General features: G+C 41.1%; 1 protein-coding gene across 3 annotated transcripts in view; it reads left to right on the top strand.

Annotated features, from left to right (window-relative positions):
• The window catches only part of TLN2 (talin 2), a 461407-nt gene that overhangs the window by 338722 nt on the left and 102407 nt on the right, over positions 1-20278 (top strand). For all 3 annotated transcript variants that reach the window (XM_030931227.1, XM_010374223.2, XM_030931226.1), the window contains 7 exons: positions 1752-1886; positions 4528-4656; positions 6628-6730; positions 16196-16404; positions 17517-17636; positions 18645-18842; positions 19888-20027. In XM_030931227.1, the coding sequence (XP_030787087.1) occupies positions 1752-1886; positions 4528-4656; positions 6628-6730; positions 16196-16404; positions 17517-17636; positions 18645-18842; positions 19888-20027 (1034 nt within the window). The remainder of the gene's footprint in view (positions 1-1751; positions 1887-4527; positions 4657-6627; positions 6731-16195; positions 16405-17516; positions 17637-18644; positions 18843-19887; positions 20028-20278) is intronic.

The raw sequence follows: 20278 nt of genomic DNA, 5'->3' as shown, positions 1-20278 counted from the left end.
TAACATGCAGAAATAAAACGTGAAAGGTTTGATGTATCTCCTCATACTTTACATGCATATGCAACACAGTATATGTATGTGTGTATATATTTTTTTAAACTGGTATTCATTGTATGTAGGCCCTGTGTGTTTTTCGTCTAACATATGAGTGTTTATGATTTTCAATAATCTGTTGTATGACTATACTCTTAACTTTTCTCTCATCATTGGACGTACAGGTTTTCAATTTTTTGCCATCATGAATAACGTGATAAAAATCTTTATGTGCTCAAGTCTTTGTTCTCTTCTTGAATTCCTAGAGAGAGGATTGCAAATAGCTTATTTTTATCTTTAGGACATTGCAAATTATGACGTGGACAAGGCATTTCTCTCTTCATTTGAGAGGGGAGAGAGCCTGGAGCCAGTTGTGGGTACTGTCTCCACCCTGGCAAGATTGTAGGGCATTAAGACAGAGCCATGTAGATGTGTTCCTGGTTCTACTCTGTCCCTGCCCTTGTTTTCCTTTTTTCTTTTGTTCTTTTAACTTTGCTATTATAGATAGATCTTTACAAGAAAAAGGGAAGGTTGAAAATAAATAGAAATTGAATTGACAGATCAAAAAGTTGGTACATTTTAAACTTCATGTTTTAAAACTCCTCTTCCAGGAGGTTGAACAAATCTAAATTTACAACTTAGCAGTAATACGGAGTGTGCTTTTAAATACATCTTTTATGAAATTGGGGATTAAGGTTTTAAGAAAACATGTATGTTTTTGCCAGTTTGCTCTGTAAAACGATTTTTGTTTGGTTTTTCATTTCTCTGATATTCACAATGTTGAACACTTTTCATAAGTTTCAGTTATTTTTTATTATGCAAAATTATCTTTTTATGCTTTTTGTATACTCATGGTAGCTTTTATAAATGTTAATTATTTAAATATTAAAAATATTAACTTTTGTCCTTCATATTTATGATCTGGCACTTGTTGCAACTTTTCTAAGTATAGTCTTATAGCATATATATTAAAAGTCTTAAAAGTATGTATATTCTTTGATCCAGAAATTCTACTTTTAAAAATTTATACAAAAAAAATTATAAATGTGTACAGATTTAGCTACAAAGCTGTTTATCATACCATTGTTTATTAAATTGGAAAAAATGGAAACGTGCCCAACAACAGAGAATTGAGAAATGGCAATAGATGCATATACTGGAATATTGTATAGCTGTTTAAAAGGTAGGATATGTGAGACAAGGAGATTGTGAAATAGAGTAAACAGTATGATCTTATTTTTGAAAATGTATGTACATGCACATAGGTATCCATTCACTGGTGAAATTATTTTGCTCTGTGAGATGCGAGGTCATGTTAGCTGTTTTATTTATATGTCTTCATTTTCCTAAGCAGTCTTTTGGGAGCATGTGAGACTCAGAATGAAGAGCTATTCTCAGAAATACAGTGAAACCTATTTCATAAGGAACTCTCTTTGAAATCTGTTTTAAATGAGAATTTCAAGCCACTATTCTAATTTTGCCTTTTCTACCTTCCATGACACCTCCTTTTTTCTTTTTTTAAACATTCCTAGAATGTACTGCCCTAGAGTATCTGGCTTGAGGTGGCAGTTTGGGAGTAGGGGACGAGTTGTTTAATATTCCTTTTTTTTTTAGGACAAAATCAGTTCTGACTGCTGTGGAGACATCGCTGCTTGGGTCTCTCCTCTCTACCTCTTGCTGCCCAGGAGCCGTCTTACTTTCTTTTCATCTCTCTATAGCCTGGAAGCAAGATGGTGTCCTCTGCCAAAGCCGCAGTGCCCACCGTGAGTGACCAGGCCGCAGCCATGCAGCTGAGCCAGTGTGCCAAGAACCTGGCCACCAGCTTGGCGGAGCTGCGTACCGCCTCGCAGAAGGCAAGTGGAGCATGTCACAGGGGTTAGCTTGTCAGGAAGGGAGCTGGGTGGCATGGGTGCCACCAGGGCCTGAACACTGCTGAACCTATTTCTTGGCAGAGTTGTCCATTCCACTTGCATGACTATTAAAGATGCCCCTGTGGGTTGGCATGACTATTAAAGATGCCCCTGTGGGTTGGCTTTTATTGCATTAAGCCACTATCTCCCAGACTTAGTATTCACTTTTTGGTTTCAGATGCCTTTCGTTGAACTATTTTGAGTTGCATACTTCCTCCTCCTCCCATGTCCTGGGACAAGCAGTGGTCCACTTTTCACAGTCTTAGGGGAGAATGGTAGCCATCAGTGTCTCAATGCCAGCTAAATTGTGGTCCAGAATAAGTGATCATATATTCCAGGTGTCATCTTATGAACTTAATAACAAACTGTATAGGCAGAAAATCTATTATGAAGGGTCATCTTTGTTATCTTTTTTGCCCTGGAATGTTTTCACATCTTGCATGGAAGCATTCACCTTAACAAGGTCCTAAGGAGAACAGAGTTGAGTACTAAATGAATTTCTGTCTCTGGAGCATATTAATTACCAAAGGGCCTCATTTACTACTCATGTTTGATGTGGTATTAGCATCAAGTTCTAGCATGAATTCACTTTTCTTCATTGTAGCAATCCCTTTATAGAAACAAGCAGCCTCATAAATTGGTAAGAGAAGAAGGTAGAAGCTGACTTGAATTCTTAATATGAGGAGTATGCTACACTGCCAAATAAAAATATCCAGAGCTTTAGACTATATCCAATAAAAAAGTTATTTTGACCTATGTTTCTCAAAGAGAGCTCCTGGTACTGTCTACACTGGAATCACCTGGGGATGCTTATTAGACTGCACATCCCTGGGCCTCGCCTCTGAGAAACCAGATTAGAATTTCTGGTCGTAGAGCCTGAACATCTGCATTTTCATAAGCTTCTTTGCTGAGTCTGAGACACACACCAACATTGAACCACACTGCTCCAGAGCAGTGATCCTTAAAGTGGGACTCAAGCAAGACTGTCCATTGGGTACAGGAAGACACTGTGAAAACTTGTAAATATATATGTGTGTGTGTGTGTGTGTGTGTGTGTGTGTGTGTGTGTGTGTGTGTGTGTATGTGTGTATATATGTGTGTGTGTGTGTGTGTATATATATATATATATATATATATATTTTTTTTTTTTTTTTTTTTTTTTTTTTGAGACAGGGTCTTGCCCTGTTGCCCAGACTGGAGTGCAGTAGTGCAATCATGGCTCACTGTAATCTTGATCTGCTGAACTTAAACAGTCTCCCACCTCATCCACTTGAGTAGCTGGACCACTGTCATGTGCCACCACATTTGATCAATTTTTTTTGTTTTTTTTTTTTTTTTATTTTTAGAGATGAGATTTCATCATCTTGCCCAGGCTGGTCTTGAACTTCTGAGCTCAAGTGATCCTCCCACCTAAGCCTCCCAAAGTGTTAGAATTATACGCATGAGCCACTGCACCCAGCAATGTGTTTTAATATGTAGCATAGGGATTAAGAGTGCAGGCTGTAATCCCGGCACTTTAGGAGGCCGAGGTGGGTGGATTGCTTGAGTCCAGGAGTTCAAGCAGCCTGACCAACATGGTGAAACCCCATCTCTACTAAAAATACAAAAATTAGCCGAGTGTGGTGGTGCACGCCTGTAGTTCCAGCTACTTAGGAGGCTGAGGCATGAGAATCACTTGAACCCAGGAGATAAAGGTTGCAGTGTGCCAAGACCATGCCACTGCACTCCAGCCTGGGCAACAGAGTGAGACTCTGTCTCCCAAAAAAAAAAAAAAAAAAAAAGTGCAGGCTCTGGAATCAGACTGTCATTGACTAATTTTGTGACTTAGACAAGTTAGTTAACCTCTCTGTGCCTCAGTTTCCTTCTTGAGTAATACTGGCACAGAAATCAATTGGTATTTATGTTTGCTGTTATTACTATTATCTAAAAATGGAAAGAAATGAAAATGTACCAGTATTTAGTGTACTAATCAATAATTACATGTTTATATAATTATATGTGCATGTGTATATTGAGGGATGGAATCAAAGCATTTGGAGATCAGTATTATACATGACCAAGAGATAAAGTAATTTTCATAAATTACTAAGGAAAAAATATTTTGTAATCTTCGGTACAGAAAAGTAATGATTTATAATTTAGAAATTTGTAAAGAGAAGCAATAAAGTTGACATAGACTTGCCCCCAGAGTCCTGGGTGGGTTCATTTGTTCATGCACTGCATCTTTCCCATGCCTCTGTGTACACACATGGCTGTGCTAGGTGCCCTACCTCTATAAGTCAGCCACAGTGAAAATAAATGATCCACTGAGTCTGAGAGGCCAGTGCATTTCAGATAAGGATCACTTCTGGAACACTTGCTATATCCAGTTATGAGACATATGTAATTGATGGTTTAAGGAAGTTAAGAGTAAGGTTCTAACTGAGGATGATTTTGTTCTTAAAAATACTTGCTTTCCTTGCTCCTCCTGCTGGGTTTGGAGAATCACTGGGTATATCCAGAAAGCCATTTTATAAGTTGCAAAAGTGTTGGGGACACTTTTCCAAAGCAGACTGGGTACACATATTCCCAACTCTGTTGACAGGCCCACGAAGCCTGTGGTCCGATGGAAATCGATTCAGCTCTGAATACTGTGCAGACGCTTAAGAATGAACTGCAGGATGCCAAGATGGCGGCCGTGGAGAGCCAGCTGAAGCCCCTTCCAGGGGAAACGGTGAGCTGTTAGAGCCAGCTGGGGTGCAAGTGTACCTTTTGTTATGACGTTAAATTATTTGTTGTTAGGGTGTTTGCTAAATGTCGCGGCATGTTGAGAAGTTTCTAATCCTGTGGTCTTTTTCTGAAAAGAATGCCCAGGGCAGCTGGAGGAACTAGGTTTGGAGTTAGGAGTGCTGGCTTCTACACTCAGCTGTATCATCAACTAGCTGTGCACACGTTTCATATCTCCTCTGTGTCTCAAGTATTTTATCTACAAAGTGGGTAGCAATGAGGCTATCCTGATACACATAGAAAAGATTATCAACAATCATTTTTAAAAAACATTTACTTAATGCAAAGCACTAGGATGGACAACGGCAAAGTGCATCCATACAGGAAAGCCATACTGCAAATGGAATAATGGCCCTAGAGATCTACTGTGGTCGTATTACCACACCTCCTGATGCTTATGTCAGAGTTTTGTTGGCTAAAACTTTACCAGTCCTCCTCATTTGTATGTACTTTCTCACATCACTGAACATTACTAGTAAAATACCACCATGTATTAAGCATCTGTGAAGCACTGTACACACACAGTCTAGTTTATCGTGATAGTAACTTTCATGAGCAAGTTTTATTAACCCCGTTTACAGTTGAGAAACGCAGAGCCACAGTTTGTTACTGTTTTGTCCAATGTTATCTGCCAGTTAGGAGCAGAACCACAGTTTGAATTCAGATTTGCAGGACTCTAAAACCTGTGCTTTTGAGAGCTTCTGGCTCTTTGAATGAACTGAAGACTTTTAGAATGTAAAGGGGACTTCAGGAGCATCTAATGTACCATAGAACAATGCCTGGTACACAGAAAGCACTCAGAAAATGTGTGTTAAATCAAGTTCCCCTTGAACTCAGGTTCAGAGAGGTTAAGTCATTTAACTTAGGTCACCCAGTTAATGACAGAGTTGGGATTGCCTCCTGGGCCCACAGCTTTGCAAAGTAGTCCAGAAGTCTCTTTGCAAAGTCCTATACCCCAGGGAGTGCAAGAGAGACTGGCATGACATGTCATTCCACCTTTACATAGAGCATAGACCAGTCAGTTAGAATGCAGGAAAACATCATGAATTTTTAAAGAAATTGCTCTAATAAAGTATGTATTGTGTCATAACATATTGTTTGCTATAAAGGACTGGGCTCTATTTCTATTGGAAAGCACTGCCTCTCCTGGAAAACATGTTGCAAGCTTTAAAATGCATTTGTTGTCTGATGCCTTTTTGTACTCTCGCAGTATACCTAGAAATTCTCTTCCAAAACCTCATCTAGTAATCAAATAATTGTCCATACTCTAGGCCTTTACTGACTTCGTTCCCTGAATTTTTTATTCAGTTTACAAAGCAAAGTAACATGCTGTTCATGGGAAGCAAGCACTGTGCCCATTTTCATAATCTCATTTACCACTCCAACCCTCTATTTCTATGGCATTTCCTTTCAGTTGGAACTCCTCAAAGTATAATGATCAAATTGAACAATGTTAATGGTCCCACATGCCAGGAAGGTGGTGCAGCTGGATGTCTGCCCACTTCCTGCCCAGCCATAATTAATTCTCGCTAAGGATTTGTTGCAGACTTTCTAAATTAGCTTCTAAAGGCATAATACTAATAGCTACCATTTGTTGAGAGCTTACATTAGTTCTCTGAAAACCTGAGCCTAGATATTATGATCTCCTCAGGAAACTGAGGCTTGGAGAGGCTCAGTAATTTACTCAATCTCATGCTAGTAATTGGGAGGGGAGGGAGCAAGGGGCAGGGATTTGCTCCCAGATTTGTTTGTTCTAAAGCTCAGGCTCCTCCTGTACCGCCCTGCTGCAGCTTAGTGCCATTATTGGGAAAGAGCTAGGGCTCAAAGTTTGATCTGCATGACTTTTCTAAATGATGCTAAGACCTCAGCAGATGTTCCTTTTCTTCTACGTTCTTTTCCTCCTTGAATATTCTTATAGCTGGAAAAATGTGCTCAGGACCTGGGAAGCACATCCAAGGCAGTGGGCTCCTCCATGGCGCAGCTGCTGACCTGTGCTGCTCAAGGCAACGAACACTACACAGGTGAGACCCACGCTCTTCATGCCTCTGTGGTCAGCTGCAGACCACTGGGCGTAGCGGGGGAGGAGAAGGAGAATGTTCATTCATTTGACAATACACGTGCCATTTTTCACCCAGCAGTTCACCATATATTTTTCAAGCACCATGTGCTCATTACTGGGCTTGATACTAAGCACACAAAGACTAATAAAATATGATTCCCCCAAACTATTTGTGGATTGCCCCCATTAGACTATAAAGAAGTAGTAATTATAGACTTCCAGGTCTATCTGTGAATCCTGGAATCCCACTAAAGTAAAGGCATAAAAAAGGCTAAAGAGGGTAAGAGGTGATGACAAATAAGATGTCAATGGAATGTGTGAAAATGGAGGGAGACAGATACGTGGTAACAGGTAGAGGCGAGTGAACAGAAACCTCAGGGGTAGGGAAACTAGCAAGGAAGCAAGCTGATTTGTGCTGCAGAACCCTGGGGGGTGAGGCGGTATTGAGTATTGGTGATGCCGGGTGTCCCGAAGGTAAGAGACTCTTTCAACAGGAGTCTGTATAAGGAACAGATTGTGTAATCATCAACTCTAAGAGAAGCAGAAAAGTTATACAATAAGGAAACGTTATTGTGGTAGGAAGTCTACACATATCTCAAATTTTAAAACCAAGAAGTTTCAGTATGGGCACATTTCTTAAAAATATATATGGAAGGAAAGCTTAAGGAATTGAGTGGCTCTAGGAGGAGGGACGAAGAGGGGAGGAGTGGGTTTTGGATCATTGCTTTTGTTACACAGTAACACTGCCTGACTTTTTGAAATATGCATTATTCAAGTATAATATATGCACAGAAAACAGCATAAATCCTAAATGGATATCTTCATAAGGTCTCACAAATTGCAAACACCCAAGAAGCCACTAGCAGGATGGAGGAATCAAACATCTTCAGCCTCCCAGATGCTCCTTTGTGCCCCCTTCCCAATCACTGTATCCCCGCTCTCCTTCCCCAGAGGTAAACACTCATGGCTTTTAACAGCATAGATTAATTTTGCCTGTTTTTGAGCTGTAAGTAAATGGAATAATATAATATGTGCCCCTCGTGTCTAGCTGCTTTTTCATAGCACTGTGTTTGTGAGACTCATCTGTGGTACACAGAGTGGTTCTTTCATTTCCATTATCTCTATGGTATTACATTACATAAATATAGCTGTTCTTTATACTGTTGTTGGGCATTTGGGTTGTTTCCAAAAGACACTGCCAGGAACAAGTCCAGTCCACGTTGTTTAGGGAAGACAGCAAGCATTTCCTAGCTGTGTACCTAGGAGTGGATTTCCTAGGTCAGAGGCTCCCCATGTGTTCAGTACATTTCTTTCAGCAGCGTACGGAAGCTCCAGTAGTTCTGTATCCTTGTCACCACTTTGTGTCATCAGTCTTTTAATTTTAGCCCTTTTGGTTTGTGTGTGATAGTATCACATTGTGATTTTAATTTGCATTTCCCTGATGAACAATGCCATCGAGGACCTTTTCATAGGGTTTTTTGGTCATTTTGTGAAGTGTGTTTGTGTGTTTTGCCCGTTATTTGAAAATTGGGTTATTATCTTTTCCTCATTTATAGGAGTTCTTTGGTACTTACATGTATTGCTTGTATATTGTGATTTGCATTTTTATTCTGTTAAAGTGCCTTTTAATGAACAAAAGTTTTTATTTTAATATATTCCAATTTACACTTTTTTTCTTTATGGTTAGTACTTTTTGTGTCCTGTTTTAAAACTTTTGCCTAAGATCATGCAGATGTTCTCCTCTGTCGTATCCTAGAGCTTCACTGTTTGATTTTCATGTTTAGAACTTTGAACTATCTGGAATGAGTTTTGTTTATGTGCAGTAGGGTTCATTTAATTGTTTTTCCACATGGATATCCATTTAACCCAGCATCACTGATTGAAAAGGCTACTTTTTCCCAATGATCTTTAGTGCCACTCTGTTGTAACATAAGTGAATATATATGTTTGGATCGGTTTGTGGTATTTGTTCTTTTCCATTGATTTAATTACCTCTTCTTATATTAGTACTACGCTTCCCTAATTGCTATACTGCAGTTTTATACTAAGTCTTAATGTTTGGTAATGCACATCCTCCAACTTTGTTGGTTTTCCTCAGGGTAGTATTGGCTATTCTTGGCCTTTTCCATTTCCACATAAATTCTAGAATCAGCTTGTCAATTTCTACAAAATAATAATAAAAAATACTGTTTTCTTAAACCAGTATTTTTAAACCACTATTGGGATAGCATTGAATCAATTTTGGGAGAATTGTTGTCTTTATATCATTGAGTCTTCTAATCTGTGAATATCCATTTATTTAGGTCTTCTTTTCTCTCAGTACCGTTTTATGGTTTTCTGCATAGAAGTCTCTGTTTTGGTTAACGTATGCATGACACATCTTTTTTCATTCTTTTACTTTCAATTTTTCTTCATGCTTATATTGAATGGGTTGGGTATCCACTGAGTTTGTCATTGTTCTCTGGGGAGGGCAGAGAGTATTTGGTGGTGTAACAATCTTTTTCTTTCAATTAGAGTATTTTGTCTATTTATAGATAGTGTAATTCCTGATATGTTGGAGTTCGAGTCTATCATCTTAGTATTTGTTTTTTTTTGTGCCTACCTGTGGTAAGTTCCTTTTTTTCCCCTTTGCTTTTGCCTCCTTTCAGATTCGTATACATTTTCTAAATTCTATTTCCTTCCTCTTGATTCGCTTGTTAGTTGTACATTCATTTACTATTCTTTTATGATTTCTTTAAATCTAAGTTACTCCGTTTACCTCTTCCTGCATAGAGCAAGAATCTTGGGACATGTTAGCTTCATTTACCTTTCTTTCAATTATTGTCGTCTTTTTTCTTTTTTCTTTTTTTTGGAGATAGAGTCTCACGCCGTCACCAGGCTGGAGTGCAGTGGTGCGATCTCAGCTCACTGCAACCTCCACCTCCCAGGTTGAAGCAATTCTCCTGCCTCAGCCTCCCGAGTGGCTGGGACTACAGGTGTGCGCCACCACACCCAGCTAATTTTTGTATTTTTAGTAGTGGTGGGGTTTTACCATGTGGGCCAGGATGGTCTTGATCTTTTGACGTCGTGATCCGCCCGCCTTGGCCTCCCAAAGTCCTGAATTACAGGCGTGAGCCTCCGTGCCCAGCTGTATGTTTTAATTCTAGGTATATTTTCATCTCTGCAATACAGTCTCAGTATTGTTCCAGATAATCCTTATTCATTTGGATTTCCTCCCATAGTTGCCCTTTCCATCACCCTTCATTCCTTCTGCATCTCCAGGGGCTTTCATTAGGGATCATTTCTCTTACACCTGAAGAACTCCCTTCATGATTTTCTTTAGTCTTAATCTACTGGTGACAAATTCTCTCCATTTTGGTTTGTCTAAAGATGCTTTTGTTTAGCTTTTATTTTGGGTGGACAGTATCACTTATTATAAAATTTTAGGTTGGCAGTTGTTTTCTTCCAGCACTTTGGAGGTGTTATTCCATTGTCACTGGCTTCCTTTATTTCTGTTGTGAAGTTAGCTATAAAGGTAATATGGTTTTATTTTTCCCCTTTCCTTGCTTTTTGAGTTTTCTTAGTTTTTAGTTTTCCAGCAGTGTGCCTGGGGGAGTTTTCCTGCATATTTATCCTTCTTTGGGTTGTAAGTACTCCTTGAAAATGGGATTTGTTGTCCTCTGCCAGTTTTTAAAAAATCAACCTTCATTTCTTCAAATATTGCTTCTGTCCCATTTCCTTTTTCTTATGTTAGATCATTTCACTGTGTTTTCTACATCTTCTGTACCCTTTTCTTTTTCATCATTTTTCTTTTCATGCTTTATTCTCAATATTTGCTTTTGATCTATCTTCCAGTTCACTTTTCCTCTCTTTAGCGGTGTCTATTCTGCCAGCCCCTTCAATTGAGATTTTAATTGTAAGTATCATATTTTTCAGTTTTAGAATATCCATTTGATTATTTACTTATAGTTTGCGGCTCTGCTGAAATTCTGTATGTTGTCATCTAATTTCTTCAACATATTTATCACAGTTATTTAAAGTTGAAGTCCAGTATCCTGATATCTGGATAGCCTGTGCCTGTTTTTATTGTCAGGGTTTTTTTCCCCCACTTTTGGTATTTCAGCCATTGGTCTTGTCTCCTGGTGTTTTCATGTTCTTTGTTTGTTTGTTTGTTTGCTTGCTTGTTTTCCTTCAAGACTGAACGTTGCTATTTTAAATTGTAGAGATAGTTTGAGGCTCTGAATTACGTTTTTTTCCCTACATAGGATTACTGTTTTCTCCTGACAACTGGTTAAGATAAGGACAGATCACAATAAAAATGCAGGAACTGAGCTGATTGGAAATTGTGTGGTCTGTTTCCAGTTTACCTTTGAGGGTGTAGCCTTTGCGTGTCCTATCAGAAAGGGTTGCTATTTACCAGAGCCGTTCTGTTTCTTGAGCTCAGAACTATGCTTTTTCTCTTTCTAGCCCCATGAGACTTCAGGAAACTTTACTCAGCTTCTCAGCTTGTTGGCAACAGGTTACAAATTAGGAAATGCCTTTAGAGAAAAAGCAGCCCTGAACATTGGACTCAGTCCTTCTTTTCAAGATCTTGGCCCTCTTTACCTTGGGGCCTTGGTATTTCTCCAGTGCCTTCAAATAAATGTTTTATATATGTTTTCCAGAGTTTCTATGTGGGAAGGCTGTTTACAGTAAGTTGTTCTGCCATCACTACAAGCAAAATCCTCTTTGATTTGTAAAAACTGTATACATTTATTACTTTGAAAATAAAAGTTTTAAAGAGCACAATAGGAACACAAAGTTAGTACAGCATATATAGTACCTGCAATAATAAGAACATAAAATTTGATTCCAATGGGAGGATAGGGGAAATTTTCAGAGCAGAATTGACACCTAGCGTGGGCTTTGTGGATTGTTTAGGACTCCTTTAGCATTCTAGGAGAAGGAAAAGTAGGATAAAATTCTTAGAAAATCATAGGGTAATATGAGAGATTTAAATTTCAGAAATTTCTACACTTTCCCTAAATCTTGCCAGCTGTTGTGTAGATAATGAAATGCATATTTAGTAGAGAAAAGACTACTTTACAGGTTGCGTCATCTCATACTGATAACACCCAGAAAGATATGCTGTCTAGTTGGTGTCTGAAAAACAGCCTAGAAGTAGCCCCATTTAATTTTGGCAGGCATTGGAAGGCAGTTGCATAAGTGAGCACTGCATGTATGATGCCTTAAAGATGAGAGAAAGAAGGCTGATGGAAGGAACTGAAGATGGTGAAAGTAATAGGCAAAGAGGAAGTGAGAAGTAAAAGGATAAGGCTGAAAAGTTAGGCCAGGGTCAGATCCTAAAGGGCCTCATAAGCTAAAATAAATGAGTTAGACTTTAACTGAAGAATATGTGAACATGTTTTTCAGCTGTGGACACAGTTCAGATTGCTTTTTGTATAGGTTGCCCTTCCTCCCATGTGTAGAATAGATTGGATGGAAACAAAGTGGTAGGCAAGCAGGCTGTTGCATTAATCCAAATAAGAGATGATAGTGTCCTGCAGTGGAGATGAAGTGATGGATTGAAGAAGCAAAGACTCGATCATTGTTGGTGACTGGTTAAAAGTTGGTGGAGATGGTAACATGAACGGTTCCAAGTGTTTGGCCTTATAGCTCAGTGAAGAATTGTATGAATCACTGATGGGAACACAGGACCGTTGGTAGGAGTAGGGGAGGTGAAGTTCAGGAATGCTGGGTTCAGCACTAAATATATTCCATTTGAAGTGCTTGGAGAATATGCAGGGAGAGCATCATTAGGCAGCTAAATCTTTGGCTCTGGAACTCAGTAGAGAAGGCTGGGCTGGATGATACAGATTTGAAAATCGTTGGTAAAATGATAATGATTGGAAGTAGATAATTTTGCCAACAGGGAGTGGTAGAGTAAGAGACATCTTATCAGTTGTAATCTTGAAGAACATGACTGGTTAAGGAGGAAACTGGCAATGGAAATCTTTGAAAGAAAGAAGAACATGGAGCTGTGGAGGGGGCAGAGAAACCAGGAGAGAGGGATGTCTCTAGAGCCACAGACATAGTTGCTGCCCAGAAAGTCTTGTCAAATGGAAGACTTAAGCATCCATTAGCTTTAGGAATAAGGAGGTCACTATTCTCCTTGTTGAAGGCAGTTTCAGGAAAGTTGGAGAATGGATGGGAAGCAAGGAAAGAGACACCATGTGTGGAAAACTTCTCCCTGGGTCTCAGTTTCCTTGTCCACAATTGAGGTGTGTGGGATTTTCAGAAGTTGCCCGTGAGCTGCCACTGGACTGCATTCTAATACAAGTGTGTTTCTGTTTGACCAGTGCAGAAACAGTGCAGTGTTCAAAATATATTTCTGTATAGCTGATTACAGTTACACAGAACCCTTTGTAAATACTTTGGAACAGATAAAAGATTTGTGTCGTACCTAGTCTTTATCTTCTGAGGTTGCTGTGTGGCCCAATACTGTCTGGATACACAGTCCACCTGAATTCTGGTAAAGAATAGCAACCATTATGAAGAATGCTGCTATATTTGATATCACTTGATATGCCTTCATAAGACTCTGTTACTGAGTATCGTTTAAGATCCAGATGGCAAGAATACCGTGAAAGTAATCTGTGTTTTCAAAGGACTGTGGTTATTGAAACAGAACTCTGCTTTAGTATTTCACTCTGGTGGTTCTGGTATTGTGATGCACACTTTGACTACAGGAACAGTTCCATTCGGAGGGCGTTGTTTGCTTGGAGATCTGACCCTGTAGTGATGAGCACTGAGAATGTTGCTGTGTGTTCAGCCATGCACAGCCATGGGTGTTCATTGGGCTTTCTGACCTTCGATAGCCTGGTTTCATCCTTTTGATGGTATGGCTTCCTCTTTACAGAAACGTGATCTCTCTCAAGAAGGTCCTTGTTGTGCTTTGAGATTTCACAGTGAGTCCTCAGCAGAAAACACATGGGTTGGACCAGCTTAGGTTTTTGGAATTTAGCTCTTCTGATTTCTGTGTTTTTTTAATTGTATGAGTCTAGGAAAGGTTTTTTCACTAAATGGATTTTGCATAAACATGTCTTTTCTAATTGCATATGATAAATGATTTACTCTTCCAAACTTATATATGACTCAAATAGAAGTGGATTCCAGAGTCCATGTGACAAACGGGAAGACAAGAGGAGAGGTCTAGAAATCACAGCCTAGAATCTGCAATGGTCAGAGCTAGGAACTCAGCCTCTCCTAAAATCCTTGAGAAACTGAGGCCCCGAGGGAAAAGGCAGCAGTCTAGACCACACAACTAATCAGCAGCAGAGCCAGAGCCAGATGAGGTCTTAACTACATCTGGCGCTTTTCTGAGCAACAGCATCCTTCAATCCTGTGCCAAAAGCTTAAGCGTAAAATGGAATGACCATGCTCCTCAGATTGTTTCTCTCCTTCACCTTAGCTTTGTTTACCTTTGTGCTTTCTCTTCTGGACTTCTCCTCTGCCATCAAAAGCACTTAGTTTAAAATTCTTTCATTCCACCAGCTGTACTCAGAAGTGCCATGGGATAAATGATAGATTGGCAGCTTTGTAATTTACCTTGATTAGATCGTAGTTTTATATCCCAGCTGTGTGATTTACTAAATATTTACATATTAGCAAGTCTGCAGCACTGCAAACCCGTCTGGTTTTATGGATCTGAGGCCTTTCACACTCGACTGTATCACAGAGCCTCACCCTCAGTGAGGAAAAGACCACCTCCTGTGTAGGTGCTGACTCAGCTGAAGCAGTGGCTACTAAAGACCACGCTCGCTGGTGCTCCCTGGTTCTACAGGACAGACCTTCCAGCTCAGTCCTGTAGAAAATAGTCATTCCAAAAGTTCATTGTGAGAGAGACATCGATTTGCATATTTTTCATGTAGATCTTACATGTTCTAACAAAAAGGACTCTTAGTTCTGTACTCCAAAAAGCACTATTAAGAATATTTGACCTCAAAGTGAGGAAAGCTCAGATGTAGCTCTCGTGCCACCTCTGGAAGTGTTTGTGGGCAAAATACATCTCAGCACCAGGCTTCATCTGTGAAATTTCATGAGATGAGCTCTAGGGTAAACTGTTCAGTGATTCTCAGGCTCATATGTGTCCTGGTGTCTCCAGTCTTCATCCTCTTCTCGGGTGTGTCAAGGATTGCGTGCCAGGCAGTAAGACTCACGTTTATTCTGCATGAGTTGGTGCTACAGCTTTAAAGGACTAGTTTATATTCATAGTTTATCACCAAATCCCATCCTCTGTTTAGATGCAAATTTAAAGATAAGCAGGCACTTCACAAAAGAGGATATCTAAATGGCCATTAAGTGCATGCAAAGGTGCTCAACATCATTACTCATTAAGGACATAAAAGTTAAAACCTCATTGAAATGCAGCTACACATGCATCAGAATGATTAAATTAAAATCTGATGATACCTGGTGTTGGCTAGGATATAGAACAACTGCAGTTCTTACAGACTGCCAGTGGAATGTATAATGGTAAAATCATTTTGGAAAACTGTTTTTGTAGTAGCTTCTAAAGCTAAATATATACTTACTCTATGACCCAGCATTTCAACTCCTAGAGAAGTGATTCCAAAGAGAAGTGATCCCATATGGCCACTTGAATATATAAGAACTTTTTTGTTAGATTAATTCATAACAGCCCCAAATGGGAAACAACCCAAATGTCCATCAACAAGAGAATGGATAAACAAATATTGGCATATTTGTATCATGGAATACTATATAGCAAGAAAAAAGAATGAACTGCCACTCATCACAACTTAGCTGAGTCTCACAGCATTATGGTCAGAGAAAGAAAGCAGACACAAAAGTATACATGTATGTGGTTCTGTTAACATGAAGTTTAAGAACAGGTAAAAATAGTCTAAGGTAATAGACGTTAGAATGGTTATTACTTCTGGTGTAAAGGGAGTATTGACTGGCACAACTGATGGTGGATATGTGGCTGTATTCATATGTACCAGTTCACTGAGCTGCACATGTACACTTGTTCACTGTAGTGTATGTAAGTTATGTCCCAGAAAGACAATTGAGAAGAAAGGTGCCTTTAAATGGCCTCCCACAAACGTGTGCATGAACATACTCAGGTACGTCCATCTGTGTACTCACTCCCATGCACTTGGTGTTCTAGGTCTAGGGACAGTGGGGCAGTGGGAGCAAGGCAAGTCGGGGGAAGACGTCTTCAGTATTGCATTTGTTATTAACGTGTCTCTTGGTTTGGCCCAGAACCAGGGGGATATGTTTCTGAAGCCAGTTACTTCTTTGAGAAACACAGCAGTTCAAATTTTATGAAAACTAATCTGCAGCTCCCCTTCTGTGCCAGGCCCTGGTGCAGAAGCTTATTCCTAAGTAAAATGTGACATTTAGATGGAATCTAATTATAAGTCTGATGGACTTTTATCCCCAGGGGTGGCTGCTAGAGAGACGGCCCAAGCTCTGAAAACGCTGGCCCAGGCCGCCCGTGGAGTGGCTGCATCGACGACCGACCCCGCGGCTGCCCATGCCATGTTAGATTCTGCTCGAGATGTGATGGAGGGCTCCGCCATGCTCATTCAAGAGGCCAAGCAGGCCCTGATTGCACCTGGAGATGCAGAGAGTCAACAAAGACTGGCTCAGGTGAGGCCTGTGGTTGTCATGGTCATCATTAACATGGACTTGTGGGTGGGCTGTCTCCTGGGCACTTTTCCCTGATATGAACACTGACACAGCAGTTTTTTGCAGAAACGTCCAAAGGTCATAACAGTGCTGGCCATACATGATACTCACTTTTGTAAGTCTTGCCTAGTATTCTCTACATTAACGTGTGATCTGCTTAATTCACGGTCAGGATTGGGTATGGGGGCCTTTGAATTCTGTCCTTGGGAGTTTCGGAGCCAGGACATACATTTTTGGGCCTATGTGTGCTGACCTATATTGCTGTTCCTCGCCAGGGAGTGAGGTAGATCCACTAGGGCTGGCCACCTAGAAGTTTTCAACTCTGGCTCTCTATTACTTCTTTGAATGATTCTTCGACTGCCTGATGGAACCAGTTGGCTAAGGAGCATCCAGGCAGAGTCCTAGATGTGGGGCTGGCAAGGGGATGGCTTAGATTACAGGAAATGACACTTCCCACCTCCAAAGACCTTCCTTTTAATTGAGGATACCGAAGAATGCATACAGGGAGCTGCTAAACATTCCTAGACAGCATGAGGGCAACTCCAGTTGTGCTCAGAGCACCCCACTTGCCCCTGGGTAGAGTGAGGTTTGGGAGGATGGCCCCATGGGTCACTGAGAGGAAATTAACCACAGGCCTTCTAATTGTGATCCAAAAAACTCAAGGTCTCCTTCCACCTCAGTGACCTCAGCAGGGCTCCCAAGAAGGGAGATATTTTCATTTCTCTTGGTATAAGAAATCTTTGCTTTAGAACCTGACCTCATGCTGGAGAGTTCTGTGTTTGCATCACAAAACTGTGGCTTAGCCTGGCTTTGGGGAACAGGTGGGATGTGCTGTGTCACTGTGTCGGACCCTTTGCTGAGACAGAATGTCCATCCCAATAAGAGGGTGGAAAACATCTTCTCTGGGACGAGGGGCCTGGATGAGGTGGTGTAAGACAGGTGACAGTGGCAGGCGGATGCTGGTGGGTCATTTCCGTATGTGTTTCAGCTCTGCGTGCTGTCACTGCCCATTCCCAACCAGTGTGCAGAAATGTTTGTACTTAAAGGTGCTTCTCTCCCCCCAACGAATTCAGGTGGCTAAAGCTGTCTCTCACTCCTTGAATAACTGCGTAAATTGCCTCCCTGGGCAGAAGGATGTGGACGTGGCCTTGAAGAGCATCGGGGAGTCCAGCAAGAAGCTGCTTGTGGATTCGGTGAGAGGTTCTTAGATTGGGAAAGGACACTGGGGGACTCGGCTTGCATTAGGTGTGAGTGAAGTCTTCTCTCCATGAGATCTCTGAGCAGCTAACCCTTCCTTTAGGAGTCCTGTTTTTCCCACTCGTCTTTGTTTTCTGTGTTTTGCTGTCTGATCAACAAAGTTCCCAGGTGAAGCTTTTAAAGCTTACTTTTTCTTTGAGTGCGTGTTGCCGTTTCCTCTCGGATCATCCCAGAGAGACAGGCAAAGGGGTGTGTGATCGCCTGGCTTCTTATCAGGACATCTCAGATAGTGACAGTCAGGTGTTGGAAGGGTACATGTGTCCAAGACTCAGTGGGACAGCGAGTAGTCTGAGGAATTTCACCTTGGGGCCTGTTCCCGTCCCTGCTTTGTCAGTCTGCTGAAGGAGGGTTTGCGCTCGTGCATCTTTGTTTCTTCTCTGCACAGGTATAGAGACAATGCATGTGGGTGATGAATAGAGTCTAGCTTAACTCCCTAGAACATTTCACAAATAGGTTATCATTCTGCTAGATGACATTTAAAAGTTATTAGCAAAGACCACTAATATAATTGTTGGCTATTAGTTTGGAAGAACACGATTTGAAGTTTGATAGCAGCTGCCTTTTAGTTTACAAAGCTAAAACTTAGCTTTCATCTTAAGAGAGACAAAATAGGGTAGAGTTTTAGAGAATGAACCCCGGAGTCAGATTGCCTTGGTGTGGATCCTGTCTCTGCCACATAGGAAACCTTGCACCCCTGTAGATAGCTTACATTTTTAGATCCACAGTGTCTAGCACTGAGTAGGTGTTTGATAAATTTAAATGAATGAATGTATATGTTCAGGGTCAAACCTATTAATAAAATGGGCTCAGATGACTCAGAGCCTTTTAGTCGTGATGACTCAAATGCATCCCTGAAGAGTCTGTCCCCCCTCCACAATACCTTCCTTTTATCCCTCCCCCACAAAGCAAAATGTCTCATGGGGTGTGCCATCTGTTTCTCATAGCTACCTCCAAGCACGAAGCCTTTCCAGGAAGCCCAGAGTGAACTGAACCAGGCAGCAGCTGATCTGAACCAGTCTGCTGGCGAAGTTGTCCATGCCACCCGGGGCCAGAGTGGAGAGTTGGCTGCAGCCTCTGGAAAGTTCAGCGATGATTTTGATGAATTCCTCGATGCTGGCATTGAGATGGCTGGCCAAGCTCAGGTGGGTGTGGAGGTGGTTGTCTGGAGTTGACCTTAGCCTCTCCTCTCAGATGGACAATCCATCCTTGAGACTGATTGAACAAATAGGAAAAGGAACCTGGAAGCAGGCAGGCCATGGTTGCATTCTTTATGCCCTCATGGGAATAGCATTCCCAAAGATGCTATCAGCTTATGCATGAGGTGCTGTTAGTAATGAAGGATAACTTCTCCCATGATCCTCCAGCAGAATTCATAGTCTTACTATTTGGAGGAAAGGTAGAAAGAAGGAGGAGAATGTTTAACAAAGATTAGAACAGCTCTTCAAATGTGGGGTAATAAAGTAAAAATATTTGAGGTTTAATGGACCATTCAAATGGTCTATGTCTAATACTGAGTGTCAAGTGATTAAAAACTGTCTCCTTCAGATGAACAGATAAACCCCTTGTTTAGAACAAGGGAGCTTGACTGATCTGGTGTCAGCTTGCAGAGCTGTTTTTTTTCCTGCGCTCCTTTGACCTCCCTAAAAGAGATAACCAGGGTATATCTTCTTCTAGTATCTACAAAGAATTGTTTCTCAGATGGCAACCAGGTGAGAAATGTGTCCTTTCCCGAGTCAGGAACTTTAGGGATGCAGTCAGCTCTGAATATCGAGACAGTGCTGGTCGTTTGTGCCAGGCCGAGATGTACAGCTCCTTGACAACTCCAGCATTGTTGAGCAAGATGCTAGAATCGCTGCCTGGTCTGTGCATTGGCTCACAGCTCACTCGCTCTCCTCCCACCCCACTCCCCGCTTAATGCCTCTAGTTGTGAGAAAGCACAGCTCTTGGCTGACCCACTTGGGGATGGATTTCTTTCCCCATGGCATGCATCTTGATCTGAGCATCTGTTTGGAGAAGGGTAGACACTGGTCAGTGTCTCAACGAGTTAGGCATCCGCAGGCTAATTGGGTTTAATGTGATCTATACAGATAACCTGCCTGCATGTCAGGATGCTGCTTCTAGCTCTCTGAATGCCTCCTTCAAGAAATGGACAGGCCCTAATCGCTCTGGCTCCTTTTGACCTTCCAGACAAAAGAAGACCAGATCCAAGTGATAGGAAACCTCAAGAATATCTCAATGGCATCCAGCAAGCTGCTGTTAGCTGCCAAGTCTCTCTCTGTAGATCCAGGAGCTCCCAACGCAAAAAATCTCCTGGCTGCAGCTGCAAGGTAGGAGTGGGACAAAATGTGCTTTTGTATGTGGTTAAACAGTGTCATTGCAGTCTGAAGATGTGCCTGACATCCTCCCAGTTTTGCTGAGCAAAGAATTGGTGCTGTCCTTAGGTCATGGGAGGTGGAGCTGAGAGTGATGGACACTCTGGTATTTTATAAAACTGGTTCATTTTCATGTTCTTTCCCCGCTAAAAATATCTTCCATCTTCTCATACAGCCTTTTCGGTAGAGACTTGCTTAGACGTAAG

The sequence above is a fragment of the Rhinopithecus roxellana genome, chromosome 5 (genome assembly GCF_007565055.1).
Source record: "Rhinopithecus roxellana isolate Shanxi Qingling chromosome 5, ASM756505v1, whole genome shotgun sequence".
NCBI classification, from domain to species: Eukaryota; Metazoa; Chordata; class Mammalia; order Primates; family Cercopithecidae; genus Rhinopithecus; species Rhinopithecus roxellana.
Note: the sequence above shows the minus strand (reverse complement) of the source record. Positions and strands in the feature narration are given on the sequence as shown.